General features: G+C 49.6%; 4 protein-coding genes across 4 annotated transcripts; 3 read left to right on the top strand and 1 right to left on the bottom strand.

The window, feature by feature from the left end:
* The first annotated feature begins 727 nt into the window (after positions 1–727).
* Positions 728–2085, top strand: BDV37DRAFT_294860 (MIP/aquaporin family protein). Its single transcript, XM_032089732.1, has 3 exons — positions 728–1147; positions 1207–1753; positions 1827–2085. The coding sequence occupies exons 1-3, from the start codon at positions 858–860 to the stop codon at positions 1989–1991; spliced, it is 1002 nt and encodes a 333-aa protein (XP_031940310.1). The 5' UTR covers positions 728–857; the 3' UTR covers positions 1992–2085.
* A 340-nt stretch (positions 2086–2425) lies between these two features.
* Positions 2426–4884, bottom strand: BDV37DRAFT_251294 (concanavalin A-like lectin/glucanase domain-containing protein). Its single transcript, XM_032082281.1, has 4 exons — positions 4390–4884; positions 3786–4340; positions 3315–3718; positions 2426–3245 (listed from the first exon to the last, which is right to left on the bottom strand). The coding sequence occupies exons 1-4, from the start codon at positions 4484–4486 to the stop codon at positions 2769–2771; spliced, it is 1533 nt and encodes a 510-aa protein (XP_031940309.1). The 5' UTR covers positions 4487–4884; the 3' UTR covers positions 2426–2768.
* Positions 4885–9192: 4308 nt separating this feature from the next.
* acyA (adenylate cyclase acyA) lies at positions 9193–16249 on the top strand (the record flags this gene model as incomplete). The annotated part of the gene is made up of 3 exons (XM_032087442.1): positions 9193–9371; positions 9845–10589; positions 10700–16249. 3 exons carry the CDS (start codon positions 9193–9195, stop codon positions 16247–16249), a joined length of 6474 nt encoding a protein of 2157 aa, XP_031940308.1.
* Positions 16250–16811: 562 nt separating this feature from the next.
* Positions 16812–19038, top strand: BDV37DRAFT_149823 (putative sister chromatid separation protein (Src1)). The gene is made up of 2 exons (XM_032078954.1): positions 16812–18703; positions 18791–19038. Exons 1-2 carry the CDS (start codon positions 17148–17150, stop codon positions 18927–18929), a joined length of 1695 nt encoding a protein of 564 aa, XP_031940307.1. The 5' UTR covers positions 16812–17147; the 3' UTR covers positions 18930–19038.
* Positions 19039–19331: the final 293 nt, after the last annotated feature.

Genomic DNA, 19331 nt, shown 5'->3' with positions numbered 1-19331 from the left:
TTCCCTGCTCATGGCCCTTACAGAGCCGCACGATTATCAGCCATATTAGATGCACTCATTAATCTCTCTATAAATGGGGACCAACTTCCCGGAACAACCATCACGCCGTCTGGGATAATAACAGCCAGGATGCGTGTATTGCTGCAAGACAGAAATATCAGAAAACCTCTGTACCACCGGCGTTGACCCAGAGCTACAGCGCCCAATCCTTGCGGTCTGACTGCCAGCCAAGCAGAATGACAGGGTGACACAAGTATCAATAGGCTTTTTCTCTGCATTACCATTCGGCAACCCATCGGAGAGCATGACATGAGGCCACGCCTAGACTCCTTGCAATTGGCGAGACCCTACGCTTTCCGATGAGGTACCTCGAAATAGTGCTATTAGCCAAGTTTAGAATGTTGAACAGGTGCTCCGTACTGTATACAGGTCGTGCCCAGGGTAGTGTCAAGGAAATGTTCTCCTCTTCCAGATGAGATGCTTCTTCAAGCCCGTTCCCCTTCACTCCTCCTGTCCGTTTTAGCTGATTGACCATGCATTGGCCCTCTGGGGGCTGTTCCTCAACCGGTTGCGTTCTTCATCCCAAGCCGGCTGGATCAGTCTATCCAAGTCTTCTGGCTACCGGCGAGAAGGTAGCCAAGGCTGTCCGGTGTATATTCACTCAAGTCTTAATGTATACAGCAGGGATCAAGCGTATCGGACGCGACATGAGGCCTGAGTACGTCGGAGTTATTCACTACGTCGTTTTATTAAAGCACTCTCGCTGCCCCCCTGCCACTCGAGACACACTTTCATGCATATTGTAAGGACTTGACATCCTGTTCGTAGGAAACCATTCTAGATCCAATATCGTCAGCATGAAACAGATCATCGAACATACCACTGACCACCAGGATGGCACGCATGTTGCCGTCCTCCCAGCTGATAAGCCTGTCTCTGCCGCGCTGGGCGTCACACTCAGCTCAGACGAGAGGGAGCTCGCGCACCCCCCGCTCCTCTGGGGCAAGATGCGAGAATACATCCGCGAAGGCGCATCCGAGTTCTTTGGCACCATGATCCTCGTTCTCTTCGGCAACGGCGTCGTCGCACAGGTCACGCTGAGCCGCGGCGAGAAAGGCGACTACCAGTCCATCTCCTGGGGCTGGGGGTAAGTCCCTCCCAAGCAAGCCACCCACCCTACCTCCCCACTGACAGCTCCACACCCAGCCTCGGAGTCATGCTCGGCGTCTACGCCAGCGGCATATCCGGCTCGCACATCAACCCGGCCGTGACGCTAGCCAGCTGCCTACTGCGCAAGTTCCCCTGGCGCAAGCTCCCCATCTACGTCGTCGCCCAAGTGCTCGGCGCCATCTGCGGCGCAGCCATCGTGTACGGGAACTACAAATCCGCCATCGACGTCTACGAAGGCGGCCCCGGCATCCGCACCGTGCCCGGCTACTCGCAGACAGCCACGGCGGGCATCTTCAGCACGTACCCGGCGGCCTTCATGACGCGCACGGGCCAGTTCTTCTCCGAGTTCATCGCCAGCGCCATCCTCATGTTCATGATCTTCGCCCTGAAAGACGACGCCAACCTCGGCGCCGGCCCGCTCACCCCGCTGGCCCTGTTCTTCGTCGTCTTCGGCATCGGCGCCTGCTTCGGCTGGGAGACCGGGTACGCTATCAACCTGGCCCGGGACTTCGGGCCCCGTCTCTTCACTTATATGCTCGGCTATGGCCCGCATGTGTGGACCGCTGGGAATTATTACTTCTGGGTACCGTTCTTCTTACCTTCTCCTACTTCGTCGATTACACTAGGGATGATAGCTCACTGGAAATAATGGCTAGGTCCCCATCATCGCCCCTTGCCTTGGATGTACCTTTGGCGGCTGGATCTACGACATGTTCCTCTATACCGGGGCCGAGAGCCCTGTCAATACACCCTACATCGGCCTCCAGAGACTCGTCACGCCGCTACGTCCGAAGCACAAGGACCTCGGGAGTCATGTATGACCAACTAGGCCCCTCTGAAGAATATGCAGGTATGATGTGTGGGGAAAACTATTTCATCCGGAGCTCAGACCATGACAGCCTGGACTCTACTACAGATGTTGTTACTAAATATGGCTCTATCAGGGGACGAACTGGCGATTCTAGAAAGAATTCTTTACGAAGATTCAGAGCTAATAATGAAATCTGGTGTATTGATCGCTGGGACGTGTTTGAGAGTGATAATAAAATGGTGTAGAATTGGCCCGGTTCTTCGTTCTGCTTTCCTTCTAGCTCATATTCTTGTAGTATGCGAACGCTGACGATCTCTCGAGTGGTGGTAGTCTTATGACCAGCCTCGCTACGGATGCCACCGTTTCATTCTTGGCTCTCAGGTAGACACTCAGGTTGTTTGCAAGTTAACTTAAGGTTGGGCTAAATTAGTGCTGACCGGCGATGAGAATAGCGTGCACGCCACATCGGCTGACCATGGTCGATACCGGTGGATCAGGTAGCGTCGACCTCTCAAGTATTTTACCTTAATTTCAACGCAGGGAAACGAGCGCTGCTATTATTGGTGGACTATTACTTGCATTGGTCTTTCTAAGCTAACAGAAACCAACCCAGCCCGTATAATACATATTCAATGGTCATTAATCATGGTAACAAGACACCTGCAGAAACTCAAGGTCCTATGTATGTACAGGTCGAGAACCTTGGTCGTAAGAGTCGTAACCTCATATCCCATTCCTATCATAAATGGCACCTTCCAAGGCGCCTCGTCTAATTCATACTGCCCGTTCAAGTCATGACCAGCGCACTGCCGACCACCACGCAAAGAGCGACCATAGGCAAAGGGGCGTCAAACATGGCATTTGCGGCCCCCACATTAGGCGCTATATGGGCTGTAGTCGTGGCGGCAGGGGTGTTTCCAGGACCATTCGAACCGCTTGCATTAGTTGTGGAAGAGGGGGAGCCGGTGGAAGTCGATGATGACATGGTCATGGTTGAAGAGCTAAATGATCGTGTCGGAGAGATAGTCCGCTGCGTAGAAGTGACGGCGGTATCTGTTGAGGTAATGGTCGTACGTGAGGAAGAGATAGTAGGGTAAGTCGATGTGCTGGCTGGTTGGGCCGGGGAGCTAACTAGTTGCATTGGCGTTGGCGACATGGTGAAGAGCCCCGTCGAACTGAGAGTCCATATGGTGCTTCTAGTGCCAGAAAGGGAAACTGAACCCTGCGACAAATGCGATGATACAAACGTAGATGGGCGACAGGACTGTTTTTGAGACACATAGCATTAGTAACACATCTAAGCTGCGAAAAGGTTTGGGCAATGCTCACTCACTGAAGCCGCGCTGGGCGGCTGGACTTGTCGAGAGCCAGAAAATGTCCAGCCACTTGGCAGAGGACCCTGACCCCTCGACTCTCCTGGAGTAGCCGTGGTGGCTCGAGGGACCCAAGGCCAGATACTCGGGGTCACAAAGCTCGAGGTTTGGCGGTGCGTCCCACTCCATGGGATAGGGATACTAGCGACGGTTGAGGTGATGGCCGGGGCAGATTCGACAGAAGAGATAGACTCAGCGGCAATATTACCATTGACCTTTCCACCGGTTGCCTTGATTGACTGCCACGACCCACTCTGATCACCGTACGAGTATTCGGTGCCGGTTGAATAGTCGGTCACCTTCAGCGTCTTCAAGTACATCGTGTAGGGGCCGGCACTGTAATCAGTCTTGCCACCCGCCCAGTCTTCAGATCAGTTAGCTTTGCAGAACATAATGTATGAAATTCGGCGGGATATAAACAGGGAACTCACCAATAGTACCCTGTGGATTGTTTGGATCACCACCAGCCCAAACTCCAACTTTAACCATCATCGGGGATTGAGGATATTGATTGGTCGCCGCGGTATCCGGAGTCAGTACCCGAACGGTCTTGCCATCGATTTGCCAAACAATCTGTTCGCTGGTCCAATCGATCGTGTAGGTGTGGAAGCTGTCATGATTTCCCACGTTATCATGGGTAGCGCCACGGTTGAAGCTATCAGTGTTTCCCTTTCCGAAGTAGTTCGACTGGACCAAGACATTATTGCCCCCAAGCCATTCCCAGTCAATTTCGTCCAAGTCGTCCGACTGTAGAACAGCACTGCTGACGATACCCGTCCCTGGGGCGGCCTTGATCACGAACTCGACATGTCCGAACATGATGTACCAGCCAGACTGTATTAACGGGGCATCGCCCTGTTTGGCCACTGTGAACTCGGCGCCATCGCTACCATACGTGGGACCTCCGACATCTGCAAAATCATTTGATTGACCCTGAGTGAAATCAAAGGTACCTGACGTGCCATAGGCAGGTTTTGGAGGGCACGCTTGATTGACGTTAGATTGGGCACCTGGCCGGGTTCAAGGAGGACGTACTTTTGCTTAAAGGGTTGCAGTCCGAAAATGTCTGAGCCAATGCGGGTGTGGCAGAGGACAGCAGGAGAACCGCCGCATTAATTATTGGCACCCTCATGGTGGATGCTGTGTACTAGAGATGAAACAAACAATAGGAAAACGATGTTGAGAATACGCCCGTTGGGAACGTGAGTAAAGCGAGATCAGGACGAGCGACTTCTGCAGGTAAAATGGAAAGATCTAGGAAGCGGAGATATGAAGGCAATCGCAGAGTAGATTAGAGCAACCCCCAAAGAGAGTGTGAGAGAGTGTGCGTCTGGTCAAAAGTCCCGGCCTGCGGCGTTGTTCGTAGGAAATAAGTACCTACAAAGCGAACGTGCTGGAATCCTCTGTTCTGGGAAGGTAGCAGTCGGGATATTGTCAAATATTGTCAAGGCAGCCATGACTGGGGTCGGAACATATAAGTAGTAAATAAAAGTCCGTTTAGGTGGAAGGGAAAGTGCGGTGGTCTTCAGAGTACTACGAGTCGTCCAGCCTCCTCGCTTTTCTTCCGCTTGAGCTTTACATCAATCGTGCTGATTATCTCGCCCGACCGGGCAGTTAGCGTGGTCGGTCATGGGTGGAGACGTGACTTCGTGGCAGTCATTGGTTGCCAGCCAGGTGCTGTGCCACTGGATCTGTGGCGGGGCACTCATGATTGGTTGCTGTCCCAACAGCTCCAAACAAGGGACCAGATTCGGTCTGGAATTAATTGTCGATTCTTCCATGTTGTGATATCGGTACCTGAACCATGAAATAGCTCGTTGTTTGGTTTGGACCAGCAATTAAGGAGGTCAGACCTGATAGACACATATTTTTCGGGTGAATATCAGGCTTGGCTGAAGCGCGACACATACCAGTGCTGCAACCCAATCTACTGTTTACATTCCAGCCGATGACGGTTGCTGTCATGCCATGTGCTACTGTGCAGGCAGAACAGGACCAACAACCAGGGGCCATTGTCTCATCTCTCCCTGACAATAGCTTGTCTAATACCATTCATTTGCCACTTGGAAGGTAAGATGGTACGTAGAGTCGCCAGTTTTCATTACCGCCCGTCCCGCTCCACCCCCCAGCCTCCCTCTTTTCAATGTTGCCCGTACATTGTACGTAGCAATCCTTGGCTGCCATGGCTAGACCGCTGCGCAGTGACTTTCGATACTGCGCTATTCTTATACCAAATTTTGATTCAATTCTCTCTACCTTTTTCACCGTCAATTTTTTTTTTTTTTTTTTTTTTTTTTTTTTTTTTTTTTTTTTTTTTTTTTTTTTTTTTTTTTTTTTTTATCTTATGCCGACTTGTACGTTTCCCGGTCGAGACAGTTTCCACTGCCTCGCTTAAACAGCCTAAACAAAGTATTGCCATACTAACAATGATATGTACAAAGTTAATAATTAAGAATATCTCCTCCGTATACTTTCAACAGTCTAGATCAATATTCTCTCAATCTCCATTCACCATCCAATACATACTAGAGTCTAAACTATCCGCAACACTCGACCAGGCCAATTCTCATACCTGCACAACCACGCCACATCATGTTTCTTAGTAGCAAATGACCCTACAGTATATTCTGAGCAGACCTTTCAGGCAAAGTCTGAAGCCGCAAGTATCCGTGCCCCTTTTCGTTCTATTCCAAAAAAGACTCCCCTGCGGACTTCGTGGGATATCCATGTATCCACATGACACGGTTGTAACAACACTGTGTTGTACCTACAGCCGAAGGGCAAGACTGGCGGAGCAGGAGACAAACCCTCGCTCTGTGTAGATTGTTGATTACACTTTCTGTAGGTAATCTAATCCAGACTTGGACAGTACCTAAAGATGGTTAGTACTCCTTTACGTACTCGAGTCGGTTGAGGTGGGAGTCAGCGGAAACCTGTTGCTTAGCACGACCACATGTTTCTGTAATCAGAAACCGTGGCCGATAGCATATCGTTAAGTATTCCAATTGGACTTTAAGATATTAAAGATCAGGAGCTTGGACAACGGTTCTCGGCTCTTAGATATCTATTATGGAGAACGAACCCTCAAATATCTCAGCATGATATTTATAGTTTGTTATGCCATGTGGGAACTAGTGAGCCCTAGGTCGGTGTTAGCTTTAAAGAATCAAGCATGTAATATAAATATGTTGCATTCACAAACCTTGCGCTTTTTCGAAGCGGTTAATATTGTTAGCTACCTAACCACCTGCAGAAAAGGATACCGTTGAGGTTTTTCTTGAGGGGGTGTTGTCACAAATTCATGCACAAGAATGGTGTCATGTGTACTTTTATATATCTGTAGGTGCAGCAAGCTTGTGGTTTCCGACAAGCTCTAATACACAGTGAAATTTCTTACAACATCGATGAAAACAGTACCCTATGATCATATATCTAAAATCACCTAATCGAAGAATCCGACCAAGTGAGAACTAGCACTGAACTCTTAGTAGAGGAGATCATTCAATCCAGTTGGGTCCAGTCGCCAAGAGTCTGACCAGGTCGATAGTGAGCTGCCAAGAAAAGCTACTTGACTTTTCATTGTCGATCAGATGTCCCACGTGACCTCCAATTGAGTGGACGAAAGCAAAGTAGGCCATAGGTGGTAGTGGTTGTCATGGATTGGATTCTAAAGGTGATACTATAACTAAGCATAAAATGACATCGAATGGTATCGATATTGTATTTTAAGAGCAAAAGAGACACGTCATCGGTACTCCGGAGCAGGTCAGGCGGAAAACTAAGGAGGTAAAAATTATGAAGAATTAAAAAAATACCACCCTTTTTTTGTAGCCCCGAGTCTGACATATCTGGAAATTCAAACACGAGGTTTGGGGGTCGATAGACAGTCCCTCTAATTTCCGATACAGTCGTTGGTCATGTGGCACTTTAGCTGATTTCCCGCTTTAGTCTGGCATATAGAAAAATAGCAGGTCCAGCCCGAGCGTGCGGTGATAATTCTGTATTCACCAAGCACCTTCATTATACAGACGAATAGAAAAAGAACACAAAAAAGAAATAAAACAAGAAGAGGGCGGTGGGGGAGAGAAAGATTAAGGGGAAACAGACTGATTAACGCCCCCTGATACCACCGGCTGATGATCATCCCCAGAACTGTGGATATGAAGCGGTTGGTTGCCCATCATATTGGCTGCCTTGTGGATATGCGTGGGAGGGATTGCCGTTTTGGTCAGTGATGGACAGAAGCCAAAGGAATGTGAACGAATAAGTCGAAACCGTGGGTAGTAAATCAATAGTAGTAGTACTCCTACTGACTACCTGCTGAACTGGTTCCAAGTCTGGCAACAGATCGATGATGCCAGACAAGGGGAGGGTGACCATCGGATTTCTCATGGTACGGAGTAATGACGGATGTACCCGATACCGTACGCCGATGTATAAGTTTCAGTCACGGCACCATGTTGACTGGCGGAGCATAGCTGCTATGTATGTACTATTGAACTTTACCAAGTATCTCGATACGGTACAAAAGGAATACAGATGTTACATTTTGATTAGGACGGTATCTATGGAGGTATGTAGTACCTTAGTAGAGCTCTTTTCCCCAATAGGATGATCCGTAGCCAACATGAGGGCCAGCTTCATTCTTTGTATTGATGCGTACCAAACGGTCTGCATGCCTCCTCGATCTCTATCTAATCGCGCCAGGATCAGCACAGACATCCTCACGGACCATATCAACATCAATTCCCCTCATAGATGACCTGACCAAAGCGGGTTGACGGAACTCAAAAAATCTTCCTTCGAAATCACAGAAATAATATATCACAGTCCCTTTTCTTTTTCATTTCATTTCATTTCATTTCTTTTATTTTTTTTTTATTTTTTATTTATTTATTTATTTATTTATTTTTTGATTTCATCTCTATACCTCCCTTTTTTTTTCAATTGATATTTCCCCCCCCTTTCACTTCGTCGAAAACTCAAGCTGAGGTTGGAATAACTCAATACAGGTATAGTTTATGAAAGTGACGATCATGTAACAGCAGTCAAGAGGGTGAACAAATACTATCCTGCAAGTCGAGTGTAAGGAGTAAGTGGCTTATAGGGTGGGGGGTCAAGGTCGGTGGTAATATTTGGCAGAAAGGTAGTTAGTAAATTACTCCGGAGTATAGCAATCACTTTCTCCGGTTTAGCGCCGTCTTGTGGCCAGAGCCTCAACGACGTAGCGTAGTCACCACCACGACCATTATTACTACTAACCTACACCACCACTGCAACCACCGTGCCCCGTTGATTACGAAATCCTCGCCCACTCTTTCCACCTGCAAACCTCTTCATATGTCGCATATTCGCCTCTAATTCTTTCGCCCGTGCTTCGTATCATGCGTTTTTGGGTTGCTCTCCCAGAATGTGCGATGGCGATTCTTGACTACTACCGCTCGTCCCTCAGAGCATGAAGCACCCGCCGCGCCCGACACTAAAACTCCGTGCAACGACGGTCGCTGTTTCAGTGATATAGCGATAATCTTTCTCGAATCACGCGCCCCCCTTTGTACCTGAACCAACCTTCCTCCACCTCGTTCCCATTGATATAGCTTTCCCCTACGCTACAGAAGCTCACTATCTACCATACCGTTTGCCAGTCGACCGCCTTCTTTCGGATCAACTCGCGCTTCATCGCACGACATTCTACGACAGTCCCTTTCTTTTCCTCCTCGCTCACATCCCCCCGGCGACGATTATTGATGGTGCTCTACCTCGTTTGACATTGTGATTGCTGCGCTGAGCGGCCGCTTCTTTCTTAACGACCCCGGGATATTTGGGATACTTTGAAATATGTCTTTCCAGGGTGGCGACCTACCGGAAGGCAGACGCAGCTCAGAGAGCTCTGGAGGAAACAGCTGGCTGTCGCAGGAGACAGTCAAAGACAACCAAACCAATCGATACCAGCGAAATCATGCTATGCTGAATGGCCGTCTTATTTCCCCATTTTCTGGATTCGCGAAAGTAGACAGGTAAGAGTGACTTATCTTTTCACTCGTACCTCATGTTCATGTCGTCATCTCTTCTGTCCTTATCCCGCCTTCTCTCTCTTCCCCCCTTCCCCCCTTCCCCCCTCTTAGTTGCTGTCCAATCGTGCCGGTGGTATTGCAAAGAGACAATGTGTGTTGTATGTCTGAACGGCACCTGTTGGTGCATACTTCCGATCCTTATTGCACTGACCCTGGCGGAGTAGTCTCTTCCAGTTGCCTATATGAAGATAATCCAGAATAGCTTCTTAGTTCTCTGTTTTTCTCCGCCGGCATTCTGGCAATATGTGCCCTCGACAGCCTTATGTTTCATGTCACCACCCCTACCCCTCGTTCATTTTAAAACTTATCTACAAGTCCATTCAACTTCTTTGACAGCGTCTATGTTTTGACTGTAACAGCGTACCGCAATGTCAAAGGACTTCCAGTGAAAGAACAACAGTACTGATCCTATTCAGATCTAATTCACAGGGTCGAAAGCAACCGCCGACCTTGACAGCTCACGACTTGTCAACGTCCAATTTCACTTGGCCCTCTCCGGATGTGTCCCCTACAGACAAACGTAAGGACTCGGGCTTCACGGGTCACCGAAAATCCTCAGCCGCTATAGGACCAGATGAGCCAGGTCCGCCGCCAACCTTCAGTTCGAGCCGCCGAATGTCATGTCCGAATTCCGATGACTTGGATTATTTCCAGCAAGATCCGAATGCCTCATATTCTTCTTCACCCAAGATGGCACCCGAAGATAAGAATGGGACATCCTTCCCGGCCCATTCGGAGCATGAAGCGTCGCCAGCGTCGACTTCCTTTCGTCCTGGAACAAGCCGCACCTACGCGAGTGAGCCTCTGGAGCTTGAATACAATGGGGATCATCGAAGACCATCGGTTGCTAGCGCCACTACTATTAGCAGTCAAGGATCTAAGTCTAGTACAGGTGGCCGGTTCCGGAAAAAACTGAAAGGGTTCTTTGGGGAAGAGTACTTGCCTGGAGATTCAAAATTGGAGTCTGACACCGGCATCCATCATCCCACAAAAAAGTCATCACTGAGCGAGCAGAATGTATTTCGCGAAAGAGCCAACTCGGATGGTGCACGAAGCCCACCGCAAAGACTCATTGGTGGCGAATCATCACCACAACGGCCGAGACCCCGAGCCCCGCTCCCTTCTAGTGAAATTACTCCTTGGGTATTTCAAAGCTTCAATGTAAGTTCTCATTGTTCTCTTTTGCGTATTATTCTTCCCTATCTATGTATTTCCGCAACTTGCTGTCATCGATACGGTCTCGACGAAGGTTAATGCTCCCGACTCTATAGGACATCCCACAGTACGGCGAAGCCCCCGTTCGTGAAGCTCCCATAGGGGCTGATGGTCGCCGGGCTGCTGCCCAGATGGCAAAAGGCCCACAAAGAAACCAAACTGGACGACAGTTAAGTGGACATCGGCATTCTCGAAGCAAAGAAGAGAAATCAACCACTACTGACGATGTGACGGAGTATTCAAGCCGTCCCACCACAGGGCGCGATGATTTTGGTATCGGTCTGCGCGCTAACAGTCTCAACAACTCAGCGATGAACTCAACTTCTACTCTTGTGCGCTCCATCAGCCCCACGCCGAGCATGCAGAGCGCCTACTCCCGGGAACAGGGCCAAAGTTCTCCAGGGACACAACCACATAACAAACGATCGATCCTGGACAAGATTCGTCGACCCAAGGCTCATGGTCCTTTGAAACATTTTCCTGGAGCTAAGGGAGCACAGGAGGCCACAAAAAGCACCTCAAAACTTGCGCGACGAGATGCCTCCCCCGCTAGGAGGGGACGCCAAGGAAGCCTGGAAGGCACCACTACTCCCAAAACTGGAGATGAATCGGATCGGAAAAGAGATGGCAGGGGCCTGGCTATTAGTTCCGCCAAATTACGTGGTCGCCGTGTATTGGGTACCGACACGCCCTTGAGAGATACCAAACCAGCAGAAGGGCAGGAGGGCATGTATGAGCTTGATACAGACCTTTCGCATATGGAAGGCATTGTTCGAAAACGATCCCCGCAGCCGGCAGCTGACAGAAATCCGTCAGTCGATGGAAACTCGAAGCAACAGGAGGAAGGGAAGAGGCGTGATGGCCTGCCCACTGGGCACTGGGATGCTCCGGACAGCTGGCATGTCAGGAAGCATGGTGAGGACATTGCTACGGTGCTCCCAAGCGGAGATAAAGCGGCTACTCGGACTATACCGGAACCTGACGGCGCTCCTTATTTCATACGAGTTTTCCGTGTAGACTCTACTTTCGCCACGCTATCGACAGGGCTAAATGCCACCGCCGCCGATATCTTGGTCATACTTGGCCGGAAGTCTTTCCTTACAGAGCATCTCAACAATTACGATATCGTTGTCCGAAAGAATGATTTAAGCAGGCAGCTCGATCCGATGGAAAAGCCAATTCTTATGCAGAAAAAGATGCTTGAACAAATTGGCTATACTTCAAAAGATAGGCTTGAGGAAATTGGTCGAGAGGACCATAGCTATTTCATACGTTTCACCTTCCTTCCAAATAAGCTAAGCGGTATGACTACTCTCCAGCACAACGGCGACTTAAGCTTCCTCCGCCAACAGAAGTTTAGCCATGTGGATATTTCAGGTCGAGCTCTTGTCACCATCCCCATCAGCCTCTACAGCAAAGCCGCCGAGATTATTTCCCTCAACCTGTCGAAAAACTTGGCTCTCGATGTCCCGAAAGATTTCATTCAAGGCTGTATCAATCTCCGAGAGCTCAAGTTCATAGGAAATGAAGCCCCCCGTTTGCCTGCCAGTTTCGGCTTTGCGAGTCGGCTGACTTACCTTGACGTCTCGAACAACTATCTAGAAGAGCTCGATCATGCCGGCCTTGATAAATTACAAGGTCTCGTCAGCATAAAACTAGCGAATAACAAGCTTACGAGCCTTCCAAGCTACTTCGGAAAATTTGCCTATCTGAGGAGTTTGAATCTATCCTCCAACAATTTCCAAGTCTTCCCTGAGTTTCTTGGAGATCTCAAGAGCTTAGTGGATCTCGATATCAGCTTCAACAATATTGCCGAGCTGCCTTGCATTGGCAAGTTGTCGACCCTTGAGCGCCTTTGGATGACAAACAACGTATTGAGGGGCACCCTGGACGAATCATTCAAAGATCTCGTGAATGTGAAGGAGATCGATGCGAGGTTCAATGAAATAACCAATATTGACAACCTATCGTATGTGCCACGCTTGGAGCAGTTGCACGTTGGTCACAACGCGATTTCAAAATTCAAAGGCTCATTCCCGAAGCTGCGAGCATTGCTTCTTGACCATTGCCCTATCACTCAGTTTGACATTGATGCTCCGACGCCTACTCTCACATTGCTCAATATAGCTTCCGCAAAGTTGGTCCAGCTTCGGGATACCCTGTTCGAGAACGTACCAAATTTGACCAAACTCATACTTGACAAGAATCATTTCGTGTCCATGTCGTCCCACATCGGCAAACTCCGTAAACTTGAGCACTTCAGCATGATCAAGAACCCACTCGACGCGCTTCCTGCCACATTTGGGTGTCTAACCGAACTCAGATACCTCAACCTTCGGGAGTGTAATCTGAGCCGATTGCCCCCAGAGCTTTGGAATTGCAACAAACTAGAGACACTCAACGTGTCATCCAATGTATTAGACAGCTTTCCAAAGCACGGTACTCCGATGCCTCAGCTCCCTGGCGAACCGGTGCCTGGCACTCCAGGAACCGCTACACCGACAAATTACGAAGACCTAGCAGCTGACGACCAAGATGGTCGTCGTCCAAGCCAGACCTCAGGTACCGTTCTTAGCACTGGAGGCTCACCAAACGGCAGCGGAGCATACCGAAAGCCCTCAGTCGCGTCATCCCTAAGCCAAGGCGGCAGGAAAGTTTCCACAGCGTCGAGGTCGTTGAATGAAGGGAGTCCAGCCTCCAGAAAGGACTCGAGTTTCTCAAATCTCTCTAATCAAACCTTTGGCGGATCGCTGAGAAATTTATACCTGGCCGATAATCGGCTGGAAGATGACGTCTTCCGCGAATTATCGTTACTTACGGAGCTGCGCATTGTAAACCTCTCGTACAATGAACTGACCGAGCTACCCCAGGGACTGCTGAAACGTTGGTCCAATTTGACTGAGCTTTACCTTTCCGGCAATGAGCTAACGTCACTTCCTTCGGACGACCTCGAGGAAGGTAGCCAGCTCAAGGTTCTTAACATCAACGCAAATCGGTTCCAAGTTCTACCAGCAGAACTGTGCAAAGTCAGCAAGCTGTCCATTCTGGATGTCGGGAGCAATTCGTTAAAGTACAATGTATCGAATTGGCCGTATGACTGGAATTGGAACTGGAACCGAAACCTGAAATATCTCAATTTTTCCGGTAACAAGCGCCTTGAGATCAAACCGCATGTTTCTTCCTTACTGGGGCCGCCGAACACTAATGGCACAGACTTGACCGACTTCAATTCCCTTACATACCTGCGCGTGCTGGGGCTGATGGACGTTACGCTTACAACTTCCACTATACCCGAGGAAAATGAAGACCGCCGCGTGAGAACATCTGCATCACTAGCCGGCTTTCTTGCTTATGGTATGGCCGACTTTCTCGGCAAAAGTGACCATCTATCAATCATTGACATGATTGTGCCACGGTTAAAGCCAGACAACGTGGAAACGGTTGTGGGGATGTTTGATGGAACAAGTCAGTCCACTGGAGGTTCTAAGGTCGCCAAGTTTTTGCACGAAAATTACCTTCGCACCTTTTCGACTGAGTTGCGTCGATTGCGGCGAGAGTTACAGGAGACACCGTTGGATGCATTGCGACGTACGTTCTTAGCGTTGAACAAGAATATGGCAGCGTCTTGTTTCAGATCTACGGATGACCACGATGTCCGGCGATATAACGATGAACCTGACACAAAGGCCACGCGGCTTTCCAGAGATGACGCTGACTCTGGCGCAGTTGCCACTGTACTGTACCTGCATAACATGGATCTATTCGTCGCCAATGTAGGCGATGCACAGGCAATTCTTGTTAAATCTGACGGTTCGCTAAGACACTTGACCCGAACACACGACCCCGCCGAACCTCATGAAAGAGCAAGGATTCGAGCTGGTGGAGGTTATGTCTCCCGCCAGGGAAAGCTTAACGATGTCCTTTCTGTGTCGAGAACCTTTGGACATTTTCATCTGATGCCCTCCGTCATCGCGGCTCCTCATACTATGCATGTCAATTTAACCGAGCAAGATGAAATGATAATCTTAGCGTCAAGGGAACTATGGGACTACGTAACACCAGACCTGGTTGTTGACGTGACACGGGCTGAGAGGAGAGACCTAATGATCGCAGCTCAAAAAATAAGGGATCTGGCTATCTCGTTCGGTGCCAACAACAAGCTCATGGTTATGATTCTTGGCGTTGGGGATCTAAAGAAACGAGACAGACAGAGCAAGCTCAGAAATGCGAGTGTTTCTACGGGCATGCTCGAGGACCAACAAATCCTTCCCACTTCAAAACGCACGAAGAAGCCCCGTGACATGCCTGGAGATTCCAGACTTGCTCGCTTTGATTTCGTGGATGCCCCTGTAGGGGAATTGGCTATTATCTTTACAGATATTAAAGGGTCAACGAGCCTTTGGGAGACCTGCCCTGATGCAATGCGCTCTGCCATACAAATCCATAATGACATACTTCGTCGACAGCTTGGAATCATTGGTGGGTACGAAGTCAAGACTGAAGGAGATGCCTTTATGGTTGCCTTTTCCACGACTACGGCTGCCTTGCTCTGGTGCTTCAACTGTCAAATGCAGCTTCTAGAAGCAGAATGGCCGACGGAAATTCTCGAACAACCTCAGTGTGAGGTCGAGTACGATATGGACAATAATATTATTTTCCGTGGACTTTCTGTCCGTATGGGTATACATTGGGGTGAGCCTGTCTGTGAAAAGGATCCCGTTACTAACCGCATGGACTACTTTGGACCGATGGTGAATCGCGCCTCTCGTATCTCCGCTGTTGCCGATGGCGGGCAGATCTTCGTGTCATCGGATTTTATGAGCGATATCCAACGCAATCTGGAGGTGTTTGCAGATAGCGAGCGTGCTGCGTCAACTGGTTCGGAAGAGGGTTATGCTGTGGATAACCTTGGGTATAACATCCGTCGTGAGCTGCAACAACTCAACAGCCTTGGCTTCGTGATCAAAGACCAGGGAGAACGGAAGCTGAAAGGCCTGGAGAACCCCGAGCCGCTTTACCTCATCTACCCTCACACCCTATCGGGGCGATTAAGTATCATGCAGAAAGATGCAGCAAGTGACAAGAATGTCCCAACAACCATTAGCAAACACTCCCAGCTGGAAATTCAAACAGACCTCATCTGGCGCCTCTGGGAGATTACCCTCCGCTTAGAGAGGCTGTGTGGCGCTTTGGAGTATCCGGGCGAGGCCCGACTAAAGGAGCCCAACGTGTCGCTCTTCAATGTCGTTAAAAATCATGGAGGAGAGCTTGCTGACTCGACCGTGGTCAGCTTGGTTGAACAACAAGTGACTCGCATCGAAATGACGGTTAGCACTCTTGCAATTCGGAACATGTTACGGCCCTTCAGACCGCACGACCGACTCAATGATCATGCCATGCCTATCAAAGACGTGCTACAGGAGCTGCAAACCCAGCTTGCCGAATACAGGGCCCTCAAAGAGCAAATTTCTGTCAGTGCTGCTGGCATCACTGACAGGAGTCCGAGTTACGCAGCGACGGATTTGGCATCTCTCAAAGACCGCAACAGTTCTGCATCGTCGTCTTTTCTTCACATGAGCATCCCAGCTGATGACGTGAACAACTAATAGTCTACGTGCTCGCATCTCACACCTCTTATCTACAGTATCTAATCTTGCCTTTTTTTCTTTCTCTCCTTTTGATCTAGTACTCAACGGCGCCTCATGGGTTGGTTGGATGTTCAGCGTTCAGAAGCATGGACAGGAGCTAAGGTGGATATTGCTTTTCCTGTCCTTTGTTCCACTTTCAATCTCAAGTCGATATGTCAGTACAGACATGATGAATGAACTGGCTTCAAATTCAGTTGTATTGCACCTTGGCTGAGCTACGGCTATATTTGCTAACGTTACGTATCTGTATGCTACTTTGTAGTGCGTGTACATCTATAACGGCTTCATTAGTAATGGTTGGTAGCCTCGACGTACCACAAAAATCATATAGATCTCTTAAAATCTCACTCATAGTATTGGGAATTCTGATATCATACTTATATATATAGTTTTGCTGTACTGTATGTCGACTTGAATATTGGAAGGATGTTATGCACGGTGAGGTAATACTCTTGCCTCAGGCATCGATCAGTCACGGGTGGGTTTGCATTTTGTTTGTTTGGGTTTGATTGAGTCTTTTCGTCAACCGCGGTTCATCATCGCCGACTCCTATTCCATTCTCGTGGGAGTTGTGTAAAAAACCCCAACACCTTTCTTTGACTCCGAAGCACACCAAGCCATATTCGACTGTTCGTTCTCTTGATACAGTCGTCTTTGTTCCCTACCACTACTTAAACGGCCATCTCGCGTTCGGCCCCGCCCGCTCTGTTGCCCTGGCTACCATAAATTTCAACATATGCCAATCTGACATTTGACGAATTCCATTTGAAGATTTTAGATGAAATTCATCACCCGCACACAGTTCATTATCAGTCAAGCTTTTCTGTGGTGATCGTCGTATCAACCAATTTCCACCATGGCGGATGACCTGGACTATCTCTCCCCTGATTTCGATCTTAACTCTCTGACGGTACCACGTCTCCGGTCCATTCTAGTCAGCCATGATATTCCATACCCGGCCTCTGCGAAGAAGGCGCAGCTTGTACGAATTCTGGAGGATGAGGTTCTACCTCAGGCGAGGAGATTACTACGGGATCGCGAGCGAGTGAGGCGAACGAGTGATGGGATTACCGATATGGGAAGTCGCGCAACATCAGTAGTTAGTGATTTCAATGATCGACAAGAAGATGAAGGCAGAGATTCGATGCCGCCACCACCAACACCTTCGACGGTCTCAACGGCAACTGGGGGGAGGCGAGGACGATCGAGAATGAGTACGCGAGCCTCGACCGCCGATATTGATGATAGAACCGCTCCGGCCACACCGTCCACAATTTCTAGACGTACAGTACCGAGATCAGAGTCGAAGCGCCTTCGCGCATCTGAATATCAATATCATCATGACACCCCTGCAACACCGGTCGCAGCAGACGTCGCTACTCCCCGAAAATCGACTACTAGGAAACTTCGGAGAAGCGAGATGACACCATCGACTGAGCCAGAGCCCATGGCACGGCCAATCAAAGAAGAGCCTAAGGAAGAGAGCGTTTTCACTTATGACAACCCATTCCAGAGTGGAAGTTCTCCTGCCCCGTGGTCCGAGAAAAAGCGAAAGAGTGGATCGCTACTTCCAACTGAGAGCCCTGCTTGGGATCAGGGTCTGCGGGCTAGAAAGTCTGACGCATTCATTAAACAAGAAGACGGTGCTACTCCATCCAGGCGATCTTCCTTCCAATTCCCTATCTCGAAGTTGAAATCACCCCCCAGGCAACTTGAATCTGTGGCGGATGAGGAAGACGAGAGTGAGCTCAGTGCTGGCGAAGAGTTCACACCGGAGGAACAACTTGCATTAGAAAGGGAGCAGGCGGACTTATGGTACCCCCCTGCCCCAGACCGACAACAACAGCAAGGCTCAACGAGTCGCGCAGCGCCTTGGATCATTATCCTACTGCTGGTTGCTGGATTTGGTGTTTGGTGGCGGAAAGAGAAGATTGAGATTGGATTTTGCGGCATTGGAAAGCCCACTTGGTCATTGGCCGAGACTCGGATTCCTGAGTGGGCAAACGTCTTGGAGCCACAATGTGAACCCTGTCCTGCCCATGCGTTCTGCTACCCCGACTTTGAAGCACTCTGCGAGCATGATTTCATCCTGAAGGCGCATCCTCTGTCTCTGGGCGGCTTGGTTCCCCTGCCTCCGACTTGCGAGCCTGACAGTGAGAAAGCGCGGCGCGTCAAAGCCGTTGCTGATAAAGCTGTGGAGGAGCTGCGTGACAGAAGAGCCAAATGGGAATGTGGGGAACTCGCAGATGACGGCCAAGGGGCAAAAGGGCCAGAGATCAGTGAACCTGATTTGAAGCAGGAGGTAGCGAGAAAACGTCGGAAAGGAATGAGCGATGCCGAGTTCGATGATCTATGGAAGGGGGCGTTGGGTGAAATCCTTGGCAGGGAAGAAGTGATTAGCCAAACGAAAACGTAAGTTGCTCATTTCGTTTTGATGCAGGCGGGTTTCCCGGCTAGCGCCAGAGGATTACGGTTCTGACGTGTATACGGAACTAACAGAGGCGACACTACTATTACAGACCATCTTCTGTCGTCACCCTCACCTCAACATCAGTCAGTCGGCTCTCCCTTACGTGCGCCTTCCGCCGCTACATCCGACTCTCTCTCCTCGCGTATCGACTCCCTCTTTCAGTTCTAGCCATCTGTACATGCGCCGTGATGTATGCACGCTCAAGAGTCCTGGCTCGCCGGTCTGATAGGGCACGGGTCCCCGAACTAGTAGCCACCACGCTCGATCGCCTAGCGACTCAAGCCGCTCTGCATGCTCGTGGTGAGGCCCGTGAACCTTATATTCCAATTGGACAACTGCGCGACGACGTCCTTCGATCTGAATTGCGTGGCAGCCGGCGTGAAGAACTATGGCGACGGGTTCGCAGTGTTGTTGAAGGGAATGCCAACATTCGAGCTGCCGTGCGAGAGGGTCGTGGAGGTGATGTTGCTCGCGTATGGGAATGGATTGGGGGCATCAGCAGTGTTCGTGGAGACATTGAAGGATCGGCGACACGGCCGCGCGACAATGGCGATCTGCATTTGTCCGCCT

The sequence above is a fragment of the Aspergillus pseudonomiae genome (genome assembly GCF_009193645.1).
Source record: "Aspergillus pseudonomiae strain CBS 119388 unplaced genomic scaffold BDV37scaffold_44, whole genome shotgun sequence".
NCBI lineage: Eukaryota > Fungi > Ascomycota > Eurotiomycetes > Eurotiales > Aspergillaceae > Aspergillus > Aspergillus pseudonomiae.
The sequence above is the reverse complement of the archived record's forward strand: the minus strand, read 5'-3'. Positions and strand labels throughout refer to the sequence as shown.

What these genes read in the sequence shown, in the direction of transcription:
- BDV37DRAFT_251294 (XM_032082281.1), bottom strand. Translation starts at nt 4,486, where the DNA reads ATGAGGGTGCCAATAATTAATGCGGCGGTTCTCCTGCTGTCCTCTGCC. An exon ending in CAATCCACAGGGTACTATTG is followed by an intron (nt 3,719 to 3,785) that starts GTGAGTTCCCTG and finishes ACTGATCTGAAG; the next exon opens with ACTGGGCGGGTGGCAAGACT. An exon ending in AGCCGCCCAGCGCGGCTTCA is followed by an intron (nt 3,246 to 3,314) that starts GTGAGTGAGCAT and finishes TCTCAAAAACAG; the next exon opens with TCCTGTCGCCCATCTACGTT.
- BDV37DRAFT_149823 (XM_032078954.1), top strand. Translation starts at nt 17,148, where the DNA reads ATGGCGGATGACCTGGACTATCTCTCCCCTGATTTCGATCTTAACTCT. An exon ending in GTGATTAGCCAAACGAAAAC is followed by an intron (nt 18,704 to 18,790) that starts GTAAGTTGCTCA and finishes CGGAACTAACAG; the next exon opens with AGGCGACACTACTATTACAG.
- BDV37DRAFT_294860 (XM_032089732.1), top strand. Translation starts at nt 858, where the DNA reads ATGAAACAGATCATCGAACATACCACTGACCACCAGGATGGCACGCAT. An exon ending in TCCATCTCCTGGGGCTGGGG is followed by an intron (nt 1,148 to 1,206) that starts GTAAGTCCCTCC and finishes CTCCACACCCAG; the next exon opens with CCTCGGAGTCATGCTCGGCG. An exon ending in CTGGGAATTATTACTTCTGG is followed by an intron (nt 1,754 to 1,826) that starts GTACCGTTCTTC and finishes AATAATGGCTAG; the next exon opens with GTCCCCATCATCGCCCCTTG.